This window comes from Spermophilus citellus (assembly GCF_964194105.1).
Source record: "Spermophilus citellus genome assembly, chromosome: 2".
In the NCBI taxonomy this organism is placed as follows: Eukaryota; Metazoa; Chordata; class Mammalia; order Rodentia; family Sciuridae; genus Spermophilus; species Spermophilus citellus.
The window spans coordinates 228522605-228547518 of NC_138183.1; the positions used below are offsets into that span (position 1 = coordinate 228522605).

General features: G+C 51.5%; 1 protein-coding gene across 2 annotated transcripts in view; it reads left to right on the forward strand.

Annotated features, from left to right (window-relative positions):
* Positions 1–24914, forward strand: part of PRR5L (proline rich 5 like) — a 77161-nt gene that overhangs the window by 39608 nt on the left and 12639 nt on the right. Inside the window, exons 5-8 of one of the 2 annotated variants that reach the window (XM_081282185.1) lie at positions 4949–5006; positions 9316–9407; positions 19965–20108; positions 24180–24306. In XM_081282185.1, the coding sequence (XP_081138311.1) occupies positions 4949–5006; positions 9316–9407; positions 19965–20108; positions 24180–24306 (421 nt within the window). The remainder of the gene's footprint in view (positions 1–4948; positions 5007–9315; positions 9408–19964; positions 20109–24179; positions 24307–24914) is intronic. The other variant, XM_081282186.1, reaches the window with a different exon arrangement.

The following is a 24914-nucleotide window of genomic DNA, read 5'->3' on the forward strand; positions in this document are numbered from 1 at the left end:
ACGGTACTCAGTGGAGAACCAGGATTACTGCTGAGTGACTGATCTTCTCAGTCTCTGTCTTGGGTTTTCGCTCCATCTCATCCCACCCGCCCACACCAGGACTGGTTTATTAAGAACTCTCTGGGCCTGGGGGTGACTGTGTTTGTGAGACTTTTATTGCTTGCTTAGGAGGGCGACCAGGTTCACGGGAAATGCAGATAGCATTAGAGATCATGCTGGCCTTTCCAAGTCGTGCCGGGTTGAAATGGGGGTGACCTGTGATTTCCATCCCTGGGTCCTTGCCAATAACAGGAACCTTTGAAGACATGGATATCACCGGAAACACATGCCTGGCTGGAATTGTTGTCTCGCACATGTTCTCCGTAGGCAGAGCAGCACAGCCACGAGGCCCCTCTGGGGTGGGAAGGAATGTCTTGTTTGGGAATGGGATCCACCTGGGCCGGACACGGAATGTGGTAGTGGAGAGGAGGGCCCTGGAAGAGTCCTTTTGGAGATATGGGAGTTGGAAAGCTGATAGCAGGACTGGGCTGCAGAAAGAACCAAGGTGGGTGGAAGGCCTGGGGTAGAATCTAGTTACGTGGCCTGCGATGGCTGGGCCAGCTGCCCCCAGGGTCTAAACTGAAGTGGATTCCATCTGCTTCTTCTGTGGGCAAGGACACAAGAAACCTCTTCAGGGCAGGACAGCATGATGACAAAAAGCACCAACCCTTCTGCCAGGTGGGTCTGGAGTCCAATCCGCTGTGTGAACTTAGGCTTGTTTCTTAACCTGTTTGAGCCTCGTTTCCCTTAGCAATAACCTAGTTGTGATCATGGTACCCACTTCATAAGGTTAATGTGGTTACTAAGGGAGGTGACAGACACAAAGTGCTTGGTACATAGTGAGCCGACAACACAGGATGGCTATTTGCATCTTAGCTTTTATTTATTTTGTTTTGTTTTGCTAAGGTAAGCCAGAGGAATATGCTGTAATGGGGGAAATACATGGATTTGGGGTTCAGAGCCATCTGGGTAGAAATTCTGATCCCACATTTGCTGGTTGCTTCTCTGAGTCTCAGTTTCTTTTGTTAAAAGGGGATAGGTGCATGGTAGAGGTAAAATGAGGTAATGCATGAGAGAGTGACATTCGGAGCCTGATAGTGAAAACAGTGAATGACCCCACGGCCATTCTTACTGTGGTCACCATCAGGGCTGAGGCAGGGGACACTGCAGTTGCCGGCAGCCTCGGCATGTAGAGTCGCTGCTCTGTGTTGAAAGTCCCTCCTGCAAGAAGAGGTGGTTGGTGCTACCCTCACCCCTCTGTGCTCCCTGGTTGTGGGGGTGTCTGTTTCACAGGAGGTGCACGAGGCCGAGGAGCCCCACCCTGCTCTCCTGGTCTCCACCCTGCCTCGGCTTCCCCAGATGGGCTGGGTTTTCTCTCCTCCTGCAGGCTGGGTGGTGGTGGCCAGGTGCCGTTCCCAAGGTGACTTTGTTTGCATTTTTCTATCTGAGCCTCATCTCTCTGTTTACAGCCCACTTTTTTATGTCTTAGAAAAAATGCCAACCATTTATTCCCTTCCGGACCACTCTGCCTCTTCATTAAAGCGCTGTTTAGTCCATGCCTGAGTTCACTGAGGGGCAGGAGGAGGGTGCCCTAAGCAACGCCGGTCCCTTCCCGAGGCCCAAGGTGTTTCCCAGGTGGCCGCTGTATAACGTGACTGCTTTTGGCTGAGGGCTCTCTGGCTGGGGAGGTGATGGGTCTGCAGTTTCACTAGGGAAAAGGGGGTCTTGTCTCACTCTGTGGCTATGGGCTCCCTCACCACTGCTCAGAACCTTCTGGAATCAGCACTTGACAGGGGTGGGAGTACGGAGAGGTGGGATCTGGGAAGAATAGGCACTTAGACTAAACATACAGGACTGCTGCCTGCCCGAGGCCAGGCTTCCTTCCTCCCTTCTCTCTGTCTCAGGACCTGTGAGCAGACTTAAGCCCCTTAGAGGCCTCTGCCCTAGGCACACAGCCAACCCTGACCCTCCCTGCACCAGCAGCTAGGCCAACATGACCCTGTCACCACCCAGGAGGAGGGGGACATGGGTGGTAGGATGGAGAGGGGTGTGATGAGCAGGCCCAGGGAGGTTGAGGGAGGCAGGACCATCAGGAGCTGAGGCCCAGCCACAGTGCTCATCACAGGGTCTCCTCAGACTTCGCTTAGAAAGCACAGACTGAAAGATCAACATGTGAGGACCTGCAGCGGGCAGTGGGCAGCGCTAGGCCCCAGCTGGGAGTCCTTTGGAGCACAAGGCCTTTGGAATGAGGACCCTTTGGCCACAGGAAACTGTGAGACTGTGCTCCTGGGAGGAGAGCCAGGCAGCTCAGCTTAAGGGCCAGGATGGGATAGAGTGGGAGGGGGCCCCTCAGGCAGCCAGAGCTGCACCTGTGGGTGCGCTGGTGTGTGGACAGGCAGGGGCAGCTCGGTCGGGTTGTTGTACAGGTCTGCAGAAAAAGGGGTTGCAGGAAGCCGACAGAAGGTCCTTACTCCTGATAGCCTATACTGAAATGAAGGCCAACTGGGGGAGGCTGAGCCTCACGTCCACGTGTTAGAATCTGAGGGAGGGAGACCCTACTTCTATGGCTGGGGATGTGACTTAGTGGTACCAAAAACAACAACAACAACAAAACCGGTGTGTGTGTGTGACCACAGGACTGGGGAGAGGGGAGGATGACTAAATGATACCTAAGGCCCCTTCAACCCTAAGCAGAGACTCCAGACCACAACTGGGACTGTGTCAGAAATGTTTGGACAGAGCGATTGACATCATTGGACCCCTGAGCAATCCCGGCACATCCTGCTCAGCTGTCACAAGGTCCTGCCAGTCTGCTTTTGTTGCTGGGGAGATCTTGCTTTCTGACCCAGAAGCTGCCAGGATTCATTTGCTTGGCTGGGGACTAGAGGACGGATTAGGGCTACATCCTAATCCTATCTCTTCTATAATTCTTGGTGAAGGAATTGGTTTTTGTTTGCTTTAGCAAAGTCCTCCTACACCGTGTGGTTCCAACTTTGATCTGGGATTCCTGCCGCCATCTTGAAACCAAGTGGGGTGGCCCAATCACTTCTCCAGATTTAGGTCATATCTTGCAAGTCTCGATAGGATTATGAAGTTCAGTTTATGTGTCCCAGCCACAAAAAGGGGATGGTGTCTTTGATAAACTCTGAGCATATGTGATAAGGTCCATTCATTACTGACTCTCTTTACCTCCCACTTCTTTTGTGAAGTGGTTGGGCTGAGATAGTAACTATTACCATCACCACCACCACCTCTGATTACTGAAGACATGAGATACTGTGTGTGTATTTATAATCATTGGTTTGCAATGATTATGCAACTTTATGACATTGCTGATATTGTGCCATTTTATAGATGAGGAACTTTTTGCTCAGGGAAATTAAGCTCCAACTCACATAGCTAGAAGTAGCCAAGCCATTGGAGGGCTAGCTTCTAACGTTCTGTAGCTCTGTAGGGTGACTATGGTTGGAAACAACTAACTGTACATTTTAAAATAGCTAGTAGAGAGGATGTGCAATGTTCCTTGCACAAAGTCATGGTAAATATCTGAGGTGACAGGTAGGCTAGTTACCCTCATCTGATCATTACACATTGTACACAGATATTGGAATGTCACTGTTCTCCAAAAGTAGATACCACTATTATGTGTCAAATAAAAATGCAAATATATAGTTGAGTGCAGTGGTGCATGCCTGTAATCCCGGCAGCTCAGGAGGCTGAGGCAAGAGGATCCCAAATTCAAAGCGAGCCTCAGCAAAAGCAAGGCGCTAAACCACTCAGTGAGACCCTGTCTCCAAATAAAATACAAAATAGGGCTGGGGATGTGGCTCAGTGGTCGAGTGCCCCTGAGTTCAATCCCTGGTACCCTCCCCCCAAAATACAAATTAAAAACAGAATACAGTAATACAGTAAGTGGGGGGAAAAGTAGTTGAGCTGGAACTTGAACTTTCTGGTACCCAGGCTCTTTCCACTGTGCTATGTTCTCATCACTGTTGTGAAAGGGCCTTAGGGTTTTGTAAAGGCCAGTGTTAAAGACTACACTGTTTTTTTCGTAAGCATGCATGCCCTCGTTGTTCACCTCCCCACAAGAACAGGCCTCCAGTAATCTAAGGAGAGGTGAGTGGAGAGGCGCCAGCTCTCACTGATCCTTGAGCTTCTGTGACTCACAGAGGGACCAGCTGTAGCCCTGGGAGGGTAGGAGGGGGTCTGGGTGGGAAGACGTGCTGGAACACGGAGAAGCAGAGTAGGAAGAGCCTAGCTCCCAGAAGCAGGAAGGTCCACCGTGTCCTGTGGGCCCGGCTCCCACCAGTAGGTGAGGCTAATAGTTCACCCATTCAGGATGGAATGAAATGACTTGAAAGAGCCTGGGATCCATGCAGACCTTCACCCATGGCCAGCTGCCATGGCAGGAGGACTTGGGTATCTGTCCACAGCTTCCCCAGGCCCTGGGGCACTCATGGACCCCCACTTGCTGCTGCTCAGGATTTTGCATGCGATCTCTTTTGTGCTAGTGTGACACACTCTCAATTTATCTTTTTTAAACGCCTATTTCTGCATATTTTCCCATCACCTCAAAGCTCCCTTTTGTGAGTTTAGATCATCGGGATCTCAGGACATGGGGTGGCAGCAGTAGTGAATTCAGCAGAGGCTGTGCCGTATCTCTTCCCAAGGTGGGGGGTGGCGGCTGCGTTCGGCTCGGGCTCCCTTGTTTGCTTGCTCACTGCTCTGGCTCTGGGGTGTCTCCTGGTTCTCCCCAGGCCTCGGCCTTCCAAGAGGACAAAAGCCTCCTTGGCCTTGAAGGCAGGACTTGCGCTCAGGCAGGGCCAAGCCTCTGTTGGAGGTGGAGGAGGGCTGGTTGCTGGTTGCTCCAGAGTCGCCAATTCTTGTGTCCTTTGTTCTCTTTTGGCAGAACCAGCTGCTTGCAAAGGGACTGTCGTTTGTGGAGGAGAAGATCAAGCTGTGCGAAGGCAAGTACAAGGCGGCCCTGGTGGAGTGGGGCCCTGTGACTCAGCCTTTGATGTTGGGACAGCTGAGATGCTTCTGTCCAAAAGGGGCAGGCTGCACGCGAGTGAGTCACCCTGTCCCTCAGCTCTGCTGTGGCACTTGGGTCTGAGTCAGACGCTCATGCAGTGCAATCAGAAGGTGTTTTGAAGAGTGAAGGGACACAGGTGGCTGCTCTGGAGACCTTGTTAAGGGATTTCACAGGGCGCATTCTGATGGTCTCCCTGGAAGGGCTGCGGTTGTCTGTGGATTCCGCCATGCTAGTCCCTTGGCTCTGCCTCTGGCTGTTTCCTGTTGGCCTTTGTAATATTTCTTGGGATCCTGGTAGACAGCAGTGTCCCCCTTATTTGGAGGACATTAGGATAAGCAGGCGCACACTCAATGGGGGGGATTTGATAGATAAAGGAATTTCCTGGTCTATGCTGATTTTAGAAGCCAACGGACAAGCTGGTATGAGAGTCAGGGAAGGTCGACCCTGTGCCTGGGCTCCCCCGACCCAGAGCATGATCTGAGCTCTGACTTCTTGGGCGACTTGACAAGTTGCCAGGTTCTCCGAGTTTGTTTTTATCCTATTTAAAGCGATGACACATGGTTGAGGTCTTGCAGGGAGTAGAAGGCCCATAGCTGGTGTAGCACTGTATGTGGCACATAGTAGGATGCATACTGGGGCTTTTTATTCCCCCTGCTCTAGCCTAATGACCTTGATCTTGACTTACAGTCAAGCTGGTTTCTGGACCTAGACCCAATAGGCATCATATTATCCCTTTTTTCTTCTATTTTTTTTTAAAAGTCCAAATAATACTCCAGCTTAGCTACACTGTGCTTCCTTTACCCGTTCACCCATCAGTGGAGGCTGGACTTTGAGGTGGCTCTGTCCAGGAACTCCGTGCGGTTGTGCATCTTGGAGTCTCACGAGTGCATAGGTAGAGGAGGCAGTCAAGGGGGGGACAAGAAGCATGGTCCCTGGCCACATTCCTCATCTGTCAGTCACTGAGGGAGTTACTCCAAGCTCTTGGAAATGCAGGGAACCAGCCGTATGAAAGAGGTACTCAGAATGCTTGGACGTTCACATGCCCTTGACAGGAAGTTGACGTCTCTCGTCCAGGTTGTCCTCAATGTAGAACCAGAATCCAGAAATGGAGCGAGGCAGAGTGAAGAGATCATCCTGGATCCTGGCCTGCGCCCCAAGGCGTAGCCAGAGTGCACCAGCGAGGGCGTCCCTGGGGGTCTCCTGTAGTTCCAGGTTCTGGTGCCGGGGCCTCTCTGCACAAGGAATGGGCTTCTGGGAACTTCAAAGGTCTTTCCCATCTCCAACTAGGACATCTCTACTTTTACGCATTAGAACCCCCAAGAAAGATTTTGTCTGGATAAAAGAATTCTCTGGCTATCCAGCGAAGTTTGGGAAAAACAAATATGATCTCTCCGGTTGCCCCATGAACCTTACTTTCTTGCACACCCCTGCTGGATGGCTGCAGAAAGGACATTGGTGGCACTTTTGTGGCAGGAGACAGGTGTTCTCGGTGATCTTTTCTAGAGCTTCAGTGACCTTGACCTCAGGAAGCTTCTTCTACCTTCCTATAATCTTCTGGGGTCTCAGCTCTGGTGGTACGTTACAGGAGCCACTGAGAACCTTCCTCTGCAAACCCCCTTCCCCTTTGCAGGGAGCTAGGTCCTTGGCTCCTGGGCCTTTTCCCTCAGTCACCTGTTTCCTTTAACTCTTTCTTCCCCAGGGCCTTCCTGTCCTGTTGGCCCGTGTCCATCTGCTGGTGTTTTTTGAACGCTTTTCTAAACCTTCCTTATTCTCTGAAGTTTGCAGCCAGCAGCTAGGGAGCTGCTTGCTGCTCCCTGGCCCACTTCCCTGGTGGGCTCAAGGCTCCCCTCACGTGCCTGGCACTGAAGCAGGCACAGCTGGGCCCCAGGGTCTGCTCTGTCTTTGTTGTGGAGGGCTCAAGAGAAGGCCCATCAACGGAGGAGCCTCTTGCCCTTTGGGGTACACTCTTTAGGTGCTGGAGTTCACCTTAGTTTTAGGAGTAGTGGTGACCTAACATTTATAAGGCTCTTTTGACTTCCTGCCTCCCCCCCCAGGTGAATGAGCCCAACCTACATTTGAAAGAGGGTGGTATTTGAGTCAATCAGACATTTATTGCTGATTTAGTAGATACTGGGTTCTTTGCTAGGTGCTGTGGACACTGTGATGAATGAAACCATCATGGACTCCCATGGAGCTCATAAACAGGTAGTGGAGACAGGTATTAATCAAGTCGTCACCAAATAGAGAATTGTGACTAGATAGTACTGTGAAGGCAATCCATCACAGAGGGATTGGAACCATGGGGAAAGAGTTTTCTGTAGAAGTAAAATTTCAGTTAAAACAGAAAGATAAACAGAAGTAGGTGAGGCAAGAGAAACTGGCATGTGCAAAGGCCCTGTGGCATGAGGAAGCACGGTGACAGTGAACGGCTAAGATAAAATCCACAAGAAGCCCAAAGGCTAAGGCAGATATTCGAGAGGATGAAGACACAGAGAGTAGGCCACACATAGACATTTTCTTTATCCTAAGAGCATTTTATTTCCGCTTGTGATTAAGTCCCTCTCGGTACTGCCTCATATTTGGGCTAGACGGTCCCTCCTTCCACTCACGGTGCCAAGCACCTGCCCAGACCTTCACACCTGGCACTCGCCACTCCATCCCGAGAAGTTTTCTAGAACAGATTTGTTCGTGTATCTGGCACTGTGCCCCACACTGTTGGTACAGCAGTACAGTGTGGCCTGCCAGCTCTAAGGGAGGGGACAGGGAGTGACAAGCAGCTCCTACAAAGTGAGGATCCCAAGTGGCCAGGGGAGTGGAGGCGCCCGGGCTGCCCCTCTCCCACCGTGTGTCACCTGACCTCAAAGGTCTGCAGTCTCTGGGCCCCTGAGCGACTCCTCAGCCCCCGCTCTCTTCCTTCTCCACAGCGACGGCTTTTATTGTCCATTAAACTAATAGACGCGGGAGGACTTTCAGGACTTGCCCCGTGAAACGAGCGGGGTTTTGCCAAACGGTGTCTGGTCTTGGCTGACCCAGTTTCTCTGTGGGGACGAGCAGACAGTGCCCAGTCAGCTCTGATATCTAGGTCATTTGCAGCCACCGCCAAGCCGGCTGCTTCTGCCAGCGCCTGCCTCTCCCCAGGTGCAAATTCCTCTCTGTCCCCACCCCCGTGGCATCAGGTGACACGTGTGCCCCAGCCTGCAGGTGGCACTGAGCCATAGCCTAGGCTGCCTGGTCCGGGGTGAGTAGGCACAGAATCAGGAGAGGGGTCCCGTGTTTCCCAGGTGACCTCTGGAGAACATGCTGCCCTCTCACTTACTGTGAAGCCATGGGCGTAGCTGACATTTCCCAGAATCCTCTTTCTGCCTCTCTCAACTGACAGCTCAATTCCAGAATAAGGCCAGTCTGTTCGTGACTAAGAAAACAAAACAATATATGGCTGTACATGTGATTTCCCAGGTTAGGGTGGTAAAGAGCATGGCTTCTGGAGTTATAGCTCTGCCTTCAAGCTGTGTGACTTTACACCGGGTACTTGGCCTCTCTGAACCTGTGAAACGGGGGTAACAGAGTCGATTCATGAGATAGCTTGTTAATAAGCAACTTAACACACTGTCTGATACTGTAACCATTCACATGATGATAGCAATTATTATGTGATTTTAAATTTTCAGCCACCTATTTTGAATTCAAGGATAGAAAGTCATGTTTACATAGTTTGAGTTAAATCTTCCCACCAGTATCAATCCATTTTCCATTGCTATGACAAAATGTCCAGGATTGGGTACTTTATAATGAAAAAAGGTTATTTAGCTCACTGTTTCAGAGGCTAGAAATCCAAAATCTGGTGGCCCCGTTCGTTGGTTCAGCCTGTGGTAAGGGCTTTCTGGTGGGTGGCATCACAACAGCAGAAGAGATCACCAGCCAAGACAGGAGGACAGGATTCAGGTGTCTGACTCGATCTTACAATAATCCACTCTGAAGAGAACCAAGTCTGCACTGCCAGCCTGAATCCCTTCCAAGGGCAAAGCTTGCCATGACCTGACCAAGACCTTCCACAAGGTCCCTCCTCCTAGGCCAGGGACCCAGACCCTGCAGCCCCACAGCTCTGGCCTCCGGGTCCCAACAGCCCCGGCTGCAAGTTGTCCATCACGTAGGACTTCACCTTGGAGGTGGGACTGTCTCTGGCCTCTGCTGGGACTAACCCGAGCTCTCCCCTCTCCCCTCCCGTCCTCTCGCCCCCCGTGCAGGTGAGGACCTCGTGAAGGCTCTGGCTGACGTGTGGGACCACTTCTTCACTGAGACCCTGCCCACCCTGCAGGCCATCTTCTACCCAGTTCAGGTCAGTGTCACCCCCTCGACCTCCTGCCGGCCTCTGTCGTGGCCTTTGGATGCTGGGGGGCAGGTGAACGGGGGAGAACCGGAGGTGGCTGCTTGAGTTGGCCGAGGGTCGTGGGGGCTCTTTGAGAGCCCTGTGTGCTACCTTCAGCCCTGGAGCAAAGAAGAGCGCCACAGGACTAGAGTCCGCAGGCTCCTGCTGCCCTCCTGGCGTTGAGGGTGCTTTCATGCTTTGGGGGGGTTTGGTTTCCACTTTCCCAAAGTAGAGAAGCCTGGGGATGAGGGGCTTTTCTTTTTTCTTCTCTTTCTTTCCCACCCTCCCTCCCTTCCTTCCTTTCTCCCTTTCTTCCGTCCTTACTTTTCTTTTTGAAGCATAATTTCTAAGCAAGTTTGCTGTTGTCCCCGGATGGTGGGGAAGGAGTACTGTTACCTGTCCTCGTAAGGAGCCACATGATGGGCGCGCAGGGTGGGCGTTCAGGATGGCTTGAGCCGTCATGAACTCCCGTTGCACAACTCCCTCCACCTCCTGCAAAATGAAGAATCTGGAGTAAAAGGAACACTCTCCTTTGTGTTCTAATTCTAAGACCTCAGCTCATTTGACCACTTGTGTCAATTTCCTTCCTCTTTCTTAGTTTGGTTTTTGGTCCTGGGGATTGAATCTAGGAGTGCTTAACCACTGAGCCTCTTCCAGGTCCTTTTTATATTTTATTTATCTCACCGAGTTGCTCAGGGCCTCACTAAGTTGCTGAGGCTGGCTTTGAACTCGCAATCCTCCTGCCTCAGCCTCCCAAGCCCCTGGGATTATAGATATTCACCACTGCCCTGGGCTTTCTTCTTCTTCCTACAGAGGTTAATACCACTGTCAGTGGTGCCAGGTCAGAGCAGTGCCCCCCTCCCCAGGGAGCCTGGCATAGCTATCCGTCTCCCCGGTACCCTCTCTCACATAGGTGGCACCGAGCTCACCTGTACTCTCACCCCTGGGATTGGGGCTCCTCACACAATCTGGCTGTGTTGAAGTGTATAATATGCAGAGTAGGAACAGAGCCATGAGCAATGATGGAGGGTTTCCTCCTACCAGGGGAAAGGCCCACAGGACTGTTTGGTCTGATGGTATTTTAAAGGAACTTGGAAGTGCATCTAATATTTAAAACCTGGGAGGCTGTGCTTGCAGATTTCATTACCCATTTGAGTCCCATCCCTGATGTTTCTAGTGAAACAGAACAGCCAGAAGCCCCTAGCCCACAGCTCGCCCCTCTCTTTCAACCCGTCCTCAGCCCTAGCCTGCATTTATGTGGCCAGTGCAGTGCTGTGTCTGCTTCTTTTTCTGCAATCGTCACCCAGCTGCCGTACAGGGATCCTGTCCTAGGAAGACAGACCTGGGGGTCAGGGTTGCCTGATTTAGCAAATAAAAACACAAGATGCCAAGTTATATTTGAATTTCATATAAACAAGTAACACAGCACAGCACTGGGGGCATAGTTATATTTTTAAAAGATTCAAATTTAGCTGGACATTCTGTATTTATCTGGCAACTCTGCAGGAGAGGGCGTGCAGACCTGGGCCTCTCTAAGGGCCATTGGGCAGGGACTGCAGGGTGCTGGCGTGGTTCTAGAATGTGGACTGTGGGATCTGGGAGGGCATGGCCCCGGGGCAGTCAGAGGTGGGCAGCGAGGGGCCTCTGAGGCCCAGAGCAGGCAGGAGTCCAGTCCTACAGGTCTACACTGGCTGCCCTGATTCACTTGAAAACCTGTAAGGTCTGGCGATCGTCGTCTTGGCCCTGTTCTCCCTTCTCCTCTCCAGGCCGGACTTGAAGTCTGCTTCTGCTCTAGTTTGCCCCAGTCCCCACCCCCCACCCCCCACCCCCACCCCCGCTGGCTGCTGCCCTGCCTGTCAGCCTCTGTGGACATTTGCATGTGCGGGCCCTTGTTCTTCAGTTCGCTGAGACTGGGCAGGGCACTGACAGAGTCACACTGTGGACTGGGGAAGATGGGAGCAAAGGGGCACCCAGGTAGGGGTCCCGGGAAGGAGGGAGCTGTGCTTCCTGACCCACCCAGGGTCACATATGCATGGCTTTCTGGAACGCTGTGCCTTCAGGTTGGCTAAGCCCAGACAAAATGGATGGAACCTTGGTTACCGTGGACGTGAGTCTTGTTTGTCCTCTGTTGGTGGAGGACAGAGGTTATGAGGAGAGAGGCTTGGATTGGGTGTTCTCCCACCCCGACCTAAAACAAGAAGGGGAAAGAGAATTCTGGATGAGCATGACTTCCCTCTGATTCATGACAAACTGAAGTCAGTGTCCCCAATGGTCCTCTAAGAAAGCAATGACCAACTTGTTTTCAGGACAGGGTCTTCCACATGGCCCCATAAACACATTTTGTGCCCACGTCAGGGGCCAGATCTTATATACAGAAAAGGCCTTTGTGGCTTTGGGCACCAGCGAGGTTCTCAGAAACAAAACAAAACAAAACAAAAAAAACCCAAAGCCCTCTATTTGGGGCAGGCAGGAGCCATGGCATGGGATGTTGGAGCCCTTGCCATGTCAATGGTGGCACCGCGTAGCTGTCCTGAGCCTGCTTCAGTTTGCCTTTTAACACAGGAGGTGTCCCTCTGGTCATTTTAAATCTGGGCTGGAGGTTCCCCCCTGAGCTGGGAAGCTCTGAAGGCGCAATCTTTCACCTTCTGCAGACAAATGCTCTAACTCCTCGTGCCCAGCCACGCTCCACGACTGTGGGTGTTGTGGAAGAGGTGAGGCCACAGAGCTCGCTGGGGAGGATGCAGAGCAGGGGGTCAGCCAAGAGGAGTGGTTCAGGGCCTGAGCAGCACCCCAGCCGCCCTGTGCTCAGTCCTCAGCCCACCAGGCACCATGTCCATCCCCTGAAAGGTAGCCTCACCTCTCTGAGCCTCTGGTTTCTTCTATAAAACAATAAAGTCGACTCCAGAGGGGTGAGGAGGAGGGAGAGTGTGATGATAGGAAAGCAGCTGGGTTAGCATAGCACGTACAGTCAGGGCTTCAGAACAGCGGTTCTGACCATCCGTGTGGCTAGTATTCTCTGTCAATCAAAAGGTGTCAGAAGCTTAGCTGGTAGGCCCAAGTATCTGGATCTACTTTTCACATGTCATGGACTAAGCTAATGAGTTTGGAATGGATGCGTCTTTTTTGTTTGTTTCTTGGTTTGCTTTGGGAACATATTATTTTTGAATGTCCATGTAATCATCATTCTTTTTTAAAAAAAAACCATCGTTTTCTCCATTGCTGTGACACAATAGGCTCTCATCCATTGTCAGCAGGTGTGTGAATCAATGCAGTCTTTTCAGAAGACAACATGGAGGTATCCGTAAGACTTTTGGGGAGATATCAGGGATTGAACTCAGGGGCACTCAACCACTGAGCCACATCCCCAGCTCTATTTTGGATTTTATTTAGAGACAGGCTTTCACTGAGTTGCCTAGCATCTCACCGTTGCTGAGGTTGGCTTTAAACTCTTGATCCTCTGGTCTCAGCCTCCAGAGCTGCTGTAATCAAGACTTTTTAAAGGCATATTTTGATCACACAATTTTGTTTTGAATTGCTAATCTGAATACACTGATAAAAGTGCTCAGAGACACATGGATGAATATGTTTATTATAGCATTGTTTGTTGGTAAAAAAAAAAAAAAGGCACCTTGGTTGAGGAGATGTCAGTTAAATATAGCCTGTTTATGCAATGGAATACCATGCAGCCTTGAAAAGAGGGTGAGGAGAACAAGCAATATGTGCTGGTATGAAAAGATGTCCCAAATATACTACATTAAACAAAAGCAGGTTTCAGAACAGTAGAAAGCATACACTCCCTATGTGTTTTTAAAGATTATATGTGTAATTTCACAGATGTAGAAACTTTCTGGAAAAATAAGAGACTATAAGAAGAGTTCTTCTGTTCAATCTTTGCCCATAAATATCTATGACCTTGATGAGAATGAAATAAAAAATGAAAAGGCAAAGGAAACAGAAATTGTCTCTAGTGGGGTGCAGCAGTAGGGGTGGAAAGGCCTCTGAGCACCTGGCTGGCCTTGGAGGGACCGTCTGGGAAACCATTCTGTGAAGTTTTCTGGCAGTTGCTGGGTGGGGCTCTTGGAATCGCCTCCTCTTACCCTGCAGTCTTTCCACCAGATTGCTGTTCACGAGTAGTCCTTAGAACCTGACCTGCCTGGTCTTCCTTCTTTTCTTTCCCTGTGTTCTTTCATTTGAATCACGAAGTTCTACTGTTCACAGGAGGGCGGGGAATAAGTTGGATAGATCCTATCACCTCCCGGCATCATAGGGCCTGAACAGAATAAGGGGTCTGGTACTAGTTCCTTTGCACACCTGTCCATCAATCCATCATACAGAGATAATACCACTGTCCAATTTTTCAGGAATATGAGAATAATAAAATAAAGCAAAAGTGCTTTGAATTAAGACCACTTGTTTAAAATATGCAACATAGTGTTTGCTCTATTTGAAGTTATTATTTTAATGTTATCAGAAAAAAATGTAAAGATATGAAATAGATATTGTTCTAGTCAACTTTTTCACTTCTGTGACCGACCAAAAAACCTGACAAGAACAATATAGAGGAGGAGAAGTTGACTTGGGGCTCACAGTTTCGGAGGTCTTGGTCCACAGATGGCCGACTCCAGGCCTTGGGGCTGAGGTGAGGCAGAACATGGAAAAAGAGTGTGACAAAAGGGAATGCAGCACCAGGAAGCAGAGTTCTAGTCAACAAGGACAAAATACATACCCCAAAGGCAGCCCCCCAGGGATCCACCCCCTCCAGCCACACCCTTGCTGTCCAGTTACCACCCAGTTAATCCACGTCAGGGGATTAATGCACTGATTATGTTCAGGCTCTCAGAACCCCAGAACCCGATCACTTCACCTCTAAACCTTCGTGCATTGTCTTGTACGTGAGCTTTTGGGGGACGCCTAATATCTAAACCATAACATTTCGCTCCTAGTCCCCCAAAGCTCATGCCTACCTCACAATGCAAAAATACCTTTAGTTGTTTTCCAAGAGTCCCCAGGTCGTAATGGTTCCAGGATTTCTGAAAAGTCTAAGTTCAAAGTCTCTTCTGAGTCTCAGGGCAAACTTTGAGCACCAGCCTCTGTAAAAATTAAAAACTAGCTCCATACATCCAGGATATAAAGGCACAGAGTAAGTATTTTCACGCGAAGAAATAGGTGACATGGAAAGAAGGGATGGGGCCAAAGCAAGACGGAAATCTAACTGGTCCTGTAGCTCCACGTCCAGCATCTGGGCATGCGGCATCCTGAAGCTCTCTCCAAAGGGCTTTGGTGGCTCCGCCCCTGTGGCCTTGCTGGTTGCAGCCCGCGTGGCCTCTTCGCTGGCTTGTCACTGCCCGTTCCTGTAGCCTTCCTCAGCAGATGTCACAGTACGGGCATTTCTTAATCTTGGGGGTCTCCACGGCTGCTGTGGCTTCCTGCTCACATCTCCACACGTTACCCTCTCAGGGAGAGCCTGCAGGGACCCTGCCTTGCTTCGCTTGGCTTCCAAGGCCTTCCTTGGACATCTCGGTAGAAGCCTCCGGGCACCCCTGGCTCCGGCATCCTGCATTCCTGCAGAACTGGTAGTATGTGGTCCCCACCAAGTTCTCCATCACGACAGTAGCCCAGCCTCAGGGACCCTGGCTGCACAGCCTCTGAGTGCTTGGGGGCTCAGCATGTTGAAAAACTCCCTAGGCCCCCTTGTGCAAGCAGCTTGCCCACTGGTTTCTTCTCAGGGGAATATTTACTTCTACGTCCTCGAGTCGGAGATGGGCGTGGTCTTGCCAGCTCCTGAGATGCCCTCGAACCATCTTTCCTACGGTTTCTGAGGAAAGTGTTCACTTCTTTACTGACTGTAATATCTTTAACCACCACACTTTCCTTCGTCCCAGTTTTACTCACAGTCTTCTGGCCCAAAGACACATTTTTCAAATTTTTCTGCTTTGCTCTCCGCTTCAGATTATCACAATAAACTTGGCAAAAAGCCCCTATTAATATTCATGCCACCGCCTGGATGTCACGCTGCCTGGCAGTTTCTTCTGCTAGACTAAAGGAGTCCATTGCCATCAACTCAGCCCCACAGAGTCCCGGGACAGGGCAAAATGCAGACAGCTTCTCAGTCAGGACAGAATGAATGGCCCCTGGTCCACTTTCCCGTAGTCCTCCTCCCCTGAGACCTCATGAGCCCTGTCACAGCCTCCTTGTCATCTGGCCTCTGAACGCCGCCCACCAGAATTGCCTGTTCAGCTCCGCTTACCACAACCCACAGATTTTCCAGCTTGTCCCTTTAAACTTTCCAAAAACTTCCTCCCACAGTCTCCAAAAAGCTCCCCAAGCTTCTGAACCACATGGTCAGGGTTGTCACAGTAATGGCCCCACCTCTCCATACCAATTTCTGTTTTATTCCTATTCAGTTCTTTTATTGCTATGATTAAAAAAATCAAGAACAGTTTTCGAGGGGGGTGGAATTTATTTGGGGGCTCATGGTTTCAGAAGTCTTAGTCCGTAGGCAGCCAGCTCCGTTCCTTGGGGCTCGAGGTGAGACAGGACATCATGGCAGAAGAATGTGGAGGAGGAGAGCAGCTGAGAACAGGGAACCAGGAAGCAGAGAGAGAGCTCTGCTCAACAGGAACAGAATAAATACCCCCAAAGCACACTCCCAGGGACCCGCCTCCTCATGCACACCCCACCTGCCTATAGTTACCACCTGGTTATCCCTGCCAGGGGATTAATGCACTGAGTAGTGCATTCATTAGTGCATTAGTGCATTCATGACCTTTGTTGCATTGGCTCATACATGAACTTTGGTGGAACGCCTCACATCTAAACCATGGCACATATAAAACTATAAAATATAGCTATGGTATCTCGGGACACTTTACAAATTTTGGATGTTTATAATGCCTGAACGTGCTACTTTCATAACAGGACGTGATAAAGCTTCACTAAAACATGCTCTTGGGCTGGGGTTGTGGCTCAGTGGTAGAGCACCTGCCTAGCGAGTGTGAGGCACTGGGTTTGATTCTCAACACCACTTATATATATAAAAAAGTTTTAAAAACCCATGCTCTTGAAGAGAACAAATGCGTCTAAGTCAACACTATTTATTGAGCACATACAGTATGCCGGGCTCTGTGCCCCTTCGCTTCATCCACGGGATTCCTCCAAGCAGCAGTGCTTGGGTGACGTCACCCAGTCTCCCATGCAGCAGGCATTACAGTGTCCGGCCTCCACAGAAGGTGGCTGAAGAAGTGGCTTGTTGTCCTTCTCAGAGCCCTCTTGGATTAGTCAGCTTTTTGTTGCTGTGACCAAGATACTTGTAAGAACAACTTAGAGGAGGAAAAGTGTATTTTGGCTCACATTCCAGAGGTCTCGGTTTGTGATTGGTTGACTCGATTGCCCAGAGCCTGGGTCAGGCAGAACATCGCGGAGGGAGGGTGTGGAGGAAGAGAGCAGCTCAGCTCAGGGCTGATAGGAAGGGGGACGGGAGAGAAGGAGGAAGGAGCCAGGGGACAGATATAATCCAGGCCATAATCCCAGTGACCTACTTCCTCCAACCACACCCACCTGCCTACAGTAACCACCCAGTAGCCCTTTCAAATGATTAAGCCATCAAAGGGCTTAATCCGCTGATGGGCTTCCAGCCTCACAATCCAGTGTTTTCACCCCTGAACATTTCTTCATTGCCTAATGCCTGAGCTTTTGCAGGGACCTTTCAAGATTCAAACCCTAATGCTGTGTATTATTATTGCTAAATAATTTTTATCCAAATCCAGAACGATTTCATCCTGGGGCCTTCATCACATGACTTGATCAGAGCCAGGAAGAGCATCAGAATGACCTGGAAGGCTCCTTTAAACCCAGATTCCCGCAGAGTCTCTGCTCTAGTATATCTAGAGTGGAGCCTGAGAATTTTGCATTTTTACCAGGTTTCCCAGCAACAGTGATGCTGCTGATTCAGGCTTTGGTAGGCGTTCTCCAGAGAAACAGAACCAGTAGTGTGTGTGTGCGCACACACACACTCCTGAGAAACATTTCAGTCAACAACAAACTGCATGTACTGTGGCAGGTCCCATGAGATGATATCACCTGGGGACAGGCCATCTTAGTCTGTGTAAGTACACTCTGTGATATTTGCACAGTGATGAAATTGCCTGACTCCTCAGAAGCACCCTTGTCAGTAGGTGACGTGCGGGTATCATGAAGCATTGGCTGCTGTGGCTGTGGAGGCCATGTGAGCTTTCCACCTCTGTGACAAAATATCTGCAATAATCAACTTTCTTAAAAGAGGGAGAGATTGTTTCAGAGGTTTTGGTCCATGCTGTCTTTGGGACGGTGGGGGCACAGTATGTCATGGCAGCAGGAGCAGTGGGAGAGGTGGCCTGTTCACCTCATGGTGGCCAAGAAGCCAAGAGGAGACAGGAAGTGCTGGGGCCCCAATATCCCCTCGTGGGCATGCCCCCCAATGACCTGACTTCCTTCTATTGGTCTCCGCCTCCTCCCAGTCATGCCCCAAGCTGATGACCAGGCCCTCAACGTGGCCTTTGGAAGCTTTCCAGGTCCAAACTATGGTGGAGGCTGAGCCCCACAGTTTGCTTCTGCAAATGGGAGACCCAGAAAGCCAGGGGTGTAGTTCAGTCTGAGTCCAGAGGCCTGAGGACCAGGGGGCTGTGGTGTCAGTATATCCAAGGGCTGGAAGAGGTGAGGCCAGATGCCATGTTCCCACTCAGGCCAGAAGCAAGAGGGCCAGTGCCCCCTTCCTCCTCCTTTTGTTCTATTTGGCACCTCAACTAATTGGATGGAGCCCACCCAGGTGGGCGAGAGCAGCCTGCTTTCTCTCTCCAGCATTTACCAAACACCCTCCAGACACACCAGAAACCATGCTTCATCCAGGCACCCAGGGCCAGTCAAGTTTATACCAAAATTAACAGCAATTCAGACCCCGACTCTGGGAACACCAAGTCAGAGGCACTAGTCAGGAGTCAGGACTTGGTTTTCACTAGTCCTGCTTCCTCCCTGAGTGCCATAATATGTTCGGGGCTGTGGATGGGACTTGGCCCTCATTCTCCTACCTTGGCACAGGGAAAGGAGTCCCGGAAATGAAGCAAGGCACAAGTAACTGAGTGCTGGGACGTGGTTTGAGAAATGGAAACCCTAAGACATGGGGGACGCTGCCACTGGGGGTGATCAGGAAGGTCCCAGGTGGTTGAATTGAGCCCACACAGCATGGGAGGGGGTCGTGTGTGCATTGGGGGAGGGGGCTGCAGCGATGGCAAGGATTCCTATAAACCCCAAGGGTTACAGGGAATATAAAATTTCCTTAAGCCTTGGGGCATGGACTGCTACATCCTGTTTGGAATGATACCTCTGGCTTATTCCAGGAGCAAGACATTTTTGACATGTGCTTTGTGAGTGTGTGTGTGTGTGTGTGTGTGTGTGTGTGTGTGTGTGTGCATGAGCATGGGTATGAGAGGGAGAATCTGAGAAATTAGCTCCTTTCCTCTTTGTCTTGGCAGTTTTCGGGAGCTCTTAAAATCAAATAATTTCAATTTGAATCTATCATTTTTTATCTATGAAATGGATTTTTATAATAGTAGCTATCTCTGTGGGCAGTTTTCTTAGTCTGTTCAGGCTGCTACAACAAAACCCTACAGACTAGATAGATTGTTAACCGCAGAAGTGCATTTCTCACAGTTCTGGAGGCTGGAAGTCCAACATCAAGGTGCAGGGAGAGTAAGTGTCTATGCGGGCCTGTGGTGCCTCCTTGCTGTGCCTCACTTGGTGAAAGGGGTTGGGGCTTTTCTGTAGCCTCTTTTCATAAAGGTACTAATCCCATGCCTAAGGGGCTCCACCCTCACGATCCTATCACCTGGCGAAAGTCCCACCTCCAAACCTTGGGGTTAGGATTTCAACCTATGATTTGGGGGAGACACAAACCACACAGGTGGCCATGGGGATTAAATGTGTTACTTCCACCTAAAGTGTCCATTCTCACACCCAGCATGTAGTCGGAGGTTACCAAAGGCCAGATGACAGATCATTGTCATCCCATCCTGCCCCTTCCACAGATCCCTTCTACTTTTCCAATTATCTTTCTTCCTCCATTACTTGGATTTCCGTAAGAAATCTAGTATCTTATGGAAGCATCTGAGGACTGCTGTTTCCTTTGCCTGGCATCTGGTGGGCACCTCAGTGCTTAGCAGACAAGGTTGGGGAAGCAACCTTGGACGTGGAGAAGTGGATTTGAGCTTTAGTGTCTCCCCCACTTCCTCGGTCCTCCTTCCTAACCATTGACAGCATGGCCCCGCTCCAGGTGTCTGTGTTGTCTTGGGGACATTTAAATGGGACGAATCCTGTCCTGACTTAAACAAAACGTCAGTTCCAGGGGACAGGAGCTGGGTCTTCACCTCTGGATCTTGCAGACATCTGGTCCTGTCCCATCCAGGTGCTGCGTAAGCACGTGCCCTCCACTGCACGTGGCTGGGGGCAGATGCAGCAAGCTGTCACCCCTCACCTTCCCTCCTCCCTCCTCTCCAGGGACAGGAGCTGACCATCCGCCAGATCTCCCTCCTGGGCTTCCGAGACCTGGTCCTGCTGAAGGTGAAGCTGGGTGACTTGCTGCTTCTGGGGCCGCCATCCAAGCTTCCCTCCTCCATCGTCCAGATGCTGCTCATCCTGCAGGTGAGGCCCTGGGGGAGGCCAAGGGAGGAGACAGACGCTGTGGGACTAACAGGAAGGGACCAAGTGACCAAGCACCTGAGCTTAGTTGAGAATTCTTTTGAGCTCGTTTGGCCACGTCCCTGAGTTCATTTGTTTGATGTGCATTCACAGGGTCCCTGCTAGGTCCCTGGTCCTGTGCTCACTGCCGGAATTGTAGAGGGGCGTGAAAGAAGCGTGGTCCTTCATTCAGGAAATGGACATTCCCCAGTTATGTCAGGGAGCCATGGGCTGCAGGGGACAACAAGGAATCCATTTTTGCCTAGCACAACCCAGACCAGGTCCTCAATGGAAGGCTCCCAAGGCAGATGGGGTTTGTGACAAGGTGACACTGGTCAAGTTGCAAAGCCACCAGCGTTTCTTCACTTCCTGGTCTCTAGTTGTACCTGGTCTGCGTGTTTCTCTCTGATGCTCCCTGGCCTTGCACAGACTCTCTTGGTCTTTCTCGATCCGTGGGGTCGCGTCCAGTGCATTGGTTCCCGCCTGATCCATGTGGCAGGCCGAAGTAAGAGATTGACCACCCAGATGGCTGCCCTGTGTCTCTTGATCCCAACCCTCAGTCAGTAACAGGACAGTGAGCCAACACTGTTGGTCCCTGGTGTTTGCAGCCTCAGGCCAAGGAATCAACCACCTCAGCCTCAGGCCAAGGAATCAACCACCTCGTGAGGTTGGCATTGTGTGTCACTCCCATCACAGACTAGGAAACTGAGACCTAGGAAGTTCACCAACATGTCTGTTACCCCAGCTAGTAAGGGGTAATACAATTGAGAACTGCACACTCTGGTTCCTCTCCAAAGGAAAGAATCTGAGTGGCTGGCCTTGGGCTAGGTGACCTCTTTGCCTGGTGGACTTTGACCTTGAGTGGGATCAAGTAGTCCAAACCTGGCCTCAGCAAGCCCATTCCTGTGGGTGGGCACACACTTCTCCCAGAGCAGCGCTGCTCTCCCAGGTTCCATCCTCCATCAGGCTGAAGGGGACCCTAGGCTGCCCTCATAGCAGGCATGGAGCATGCAGCCAGGGGCCCCCGACCTGCCTCCCCCAGCTGCTGTTCTCTTTCCCTTCTCTAAGCTGGAACATCCCCCTTCCCTGTAATCCCAGAGGAGGAAGGGCTGCCAATAGGAAGAGGGAGAGTGGAATTGGCTGGAATGCAGGTGTACAGCTCCCACCTGATTGAACTTGGCCTCTGCATAAGGAGTGAGCAGGACCTTTGTGCCCACTGTTCCCTCTGCCCACAGCACTCTGTCTTCTGGGACTCACAAGCCCCCTTCCATCAAGGCAGATCCTTGGGCTTCCATCTCACCCGGGGTCCCAGCACCCAGCCCAGTCCTTGGCACATAGTAGGTGTTAAACACTGTTCACTGAGTGGTAGCACCAACTAGCAAGAGACTGAGTGAGACTGACCCCAGGTCCCCGTCCCCAAAGATTACGATGGCTTATGACCATCACACAGGGCTGAGAGAAGTGTGGCTGGAGCAGGTCCAGGGTCTCGGCAGTTTTCTGGAGAGCTGGGCGAGGAAATGGTCCCTCCTGTGACTACCCCATTGTTTGTTCCGTTTCAAGCAGAGAGGGGGGATGAGAGGAGCTGGCTCAGAGGCTCAGGACCACATACTAATTTGTAGCCAGCTGACTGCTCGGCAGCTCCCGGGCCCCTGCTTTCTGCCTTCGTCCTGCAGCGCCCCCTCCATGTTCAGAACCCCCGCAGCTCCACCCTTCAGTTCCCTTAGGGCTTCCCGGAGTGGCTTTCTCAGGAGCCTCGGGGCAGGGATGGTGACTGAAAGCAGCCTTCCCTCCTCCTGAGCAGCAGCCTGGGTCTGAGTGGCACTTCAGGTGGCGCTGCCCTGGGGCCATTCCTGTTGGGAACCCTGGGTCTCTGTACTTAGAATTGTCATTCTCTCCACAGGCCCCTACTTTCCCCAGGGTCATGAGGCCTGGGGCTGATTTCTCCAAAGCCACCTGACTGCTAGGAAAAAGAGCCCTTTTTCAGACTTCAACTCTCCCTTTTCCAAAATATTTTGGAGCCAACCCTTCCCCTCCTTCAATACACTGGGTGTTCGTTCTGCCAGCCGAGGGGTCTGTGCTTAGGCTGGCCTGGTCAGTGGCGGAACCAGAGACTTTAGCCATGTGCTGGACCCTGGAGGCCCTCCATGCCGGGCAGGGTGTGTGACCTGGAGGACCCTGCGCCTGGCTCCATTGTCTCCCATCACCCACTCGGCATTCGTGATAGCTTTTGGAGGAAGGGACCTTGATTTTCACTTTGCTCTGGGTGACAAAATGGTCACAGCCAGTCTGCTGACCAATGGAGGGTAGAGAGCGGCACCCTGGCCGGGGGCACCTGCCAGCCCAGCTCTCCAGGCTGTGTCCTGGAAGAACCAGCCGCTAGCTCCACGTCACATGCTCCTGGCCTACTCTCTCCCACCTGTGCGGCCTCTCCTTTTCCTGTCACCTCTCCCCAGTTAGTGCTCAGGAATTCTAGGGGGAAAGGGGCCATGGAAGAACCCAGATGAGAACTGTCAAGGACAAAACAAGAGAGAGACAATGGGAAAGTTTCCTGGGCTCTGAGGCCCAGTCAAGGTGGTTTTGTGGCTGAAACCGCTCTGCTCTTGAGGCCTGGTGTGGTTCCTGGGGCGCCTGAGCAGGGCTCCCCTTTTCCCTTCTGCTGCCTCAAGGCCTCCCTCCACCTGGGGCAGCTGTGTCTCCCTGAGCTGAGCAGCTCGTTCGCTTTCCCTGTTCATTTCTACTGTTGAGTCTCGGGGTGCTTCTGTCTAGTATGGAGCAGAGGGCACAGAGCACCCCGGCTGCCTGGCCCGGGGTGTGTCAGGATCACCTATTTTCTCTGCATCTCCTCCCTCCAGACCCCTTCCCAGCCCAATCTCCAAATCCTCTGCCCCTCCCCAACTTCCTTCTATTTTCTTAAGCGGCCCCTCCCTGCACCACTCCCAACCCCCCCCACACACACACACCTATCTCTGTGGGATGCAGGTGAGAAGGGACAGGTCCAGCTGTTTCTCTGGGAGGACCCCCAAGCCTATAGGAGTTGGCTCTTCCTGCCTCATTGCCTGGCCATCTTCTTACATTTAAGTGAAAGTAATTGACAATCTGTCTTGAGAATTTGACAATGATAACCTTTCAGGCTGAGCACAGCCCCCCAGAACCTGGCTTCTTCCTGCTTAGGACCCTGTCTCTTGCTAGGCAGCCTCTACTTCCTCCCAGGCCCTCCACAGGAGAGCCTGCCTCCACTTCCTTTGCAGGGAGAAGCTGAATTCCCAAGGAGTTCGCTGGGCTTCTAGAAAGTGCTGGTTACAGGCTCCTCTGTGGGTTTGGCCCTTGGAGTTATTAGGGTTGGTGTTTATTTGGGGTTTGATTGTGAGGACTCCTGAGCTGCTGGGCTTTTGAACGGGCTCATTATCTTGCTGCAAAACGTCTGCCTGCTTCTAGAACCAGTCTCCCTTTCTTGTGCTGTTCTGGACTTTCCCATATTCTTTTCCTCTTTCTAAGCTTGTTAATAAGTGATAGTAGGATAGGCTCAGAGACAGATAGCCTGGGCTCTGGCTCGGGGCTTTATCCACCAGCTGTGCTTGGCCAGGCAACTGACTTCAGCTCTCTGGGTCTGTAGAAGGGGATTGATGGGGGGCCTCCCCCGTGGTTGTCAGGAGGCCTCTGCATTAATACATATGAAGCGCTTATATAAAATGCATGTACGCTGTAGGCAAACTGTCACGCCATAGTGGGTGGGGTTATCATGGGACCAGTGAGACTTTGGCCTTGGAGCTGGAGCTGGGTCTGTCCCACCCATGCTGCCTTGGAAGGGCCCCCTGGGAGAGGCCGCCATGTATTCACCAGGTGCTGTTCTGACCCCTGTGATCTGAGACAAGGGATGAGGGCGCCAGGCCTCAGTTTCCTTTATTCTAATCTCTAGAAGGTGCCTGCTGGCCACACTGCCTGTGCACGGCGGAAGGGCAGGAGGGATGCGTTGACACGCGTCCACGGGCCAGTTTTCACTGACTGACCTTTGTGTGTCTCGGATGTTCTTTCCAGAGTGTTCACGAGCCCACTGGTCCAAGTGAGGGTTATCTGCAGCTGGAGGAGCTGGTGAAGCAAGTGGTTTCTCCTTTCCTGGGCATCAGTGGGGACCGAAGCTTCTCAGGACCCACATACTCACTGGGTAAGGGGCACAGCTGCCACATTGCCAGGGGCCTGGGCAGCACGGATGCCAGTTACCTTGTACCGAGCACTGACTGCACGCTGAGCACTTTGCTTTCAGTGTGGGTCAGTGCAAACCTGTGTATCTTAATCACTATGTTCCCAGCCTGGGTGGCAGTGACCTCCCGCCCGGTGATTCCTCCCCAAGGACTGAGCCCAGCCTTCTCCGTGGTGGAGCCTGTCTGATCCACACCTTTGATCAGTAACTTTGATCTTTTACATGACACAAAAAAAGACATTTATGTCTCTATCGGTTGTCAGAAACCCTGCCTTATTCCACCCTCCCAGGCTTGAGTGGAAAACCCACTGATGAAAGCAGCTCAGATGTGGAGCCAGATTGTCACATGCATAGCCAGGTGCTCTGGAGCTGCTGTCCCCTGCTCTGTTTCTGTAAGCACTACCAGGCCTGCACTGCAAGGAAAGGGGTTCCTGGGTGTGGGGACAAATCCTGGCTATTGATGGCTCTGAAGCTATATTGGCATCAGGCCCTGTACTAGGTCCCTTGGAGAACCTAGAGATGAATCAGGTCTGTTTCTTCTCAGGCCACAGTCTAGATGGTCTCAGTAGAAA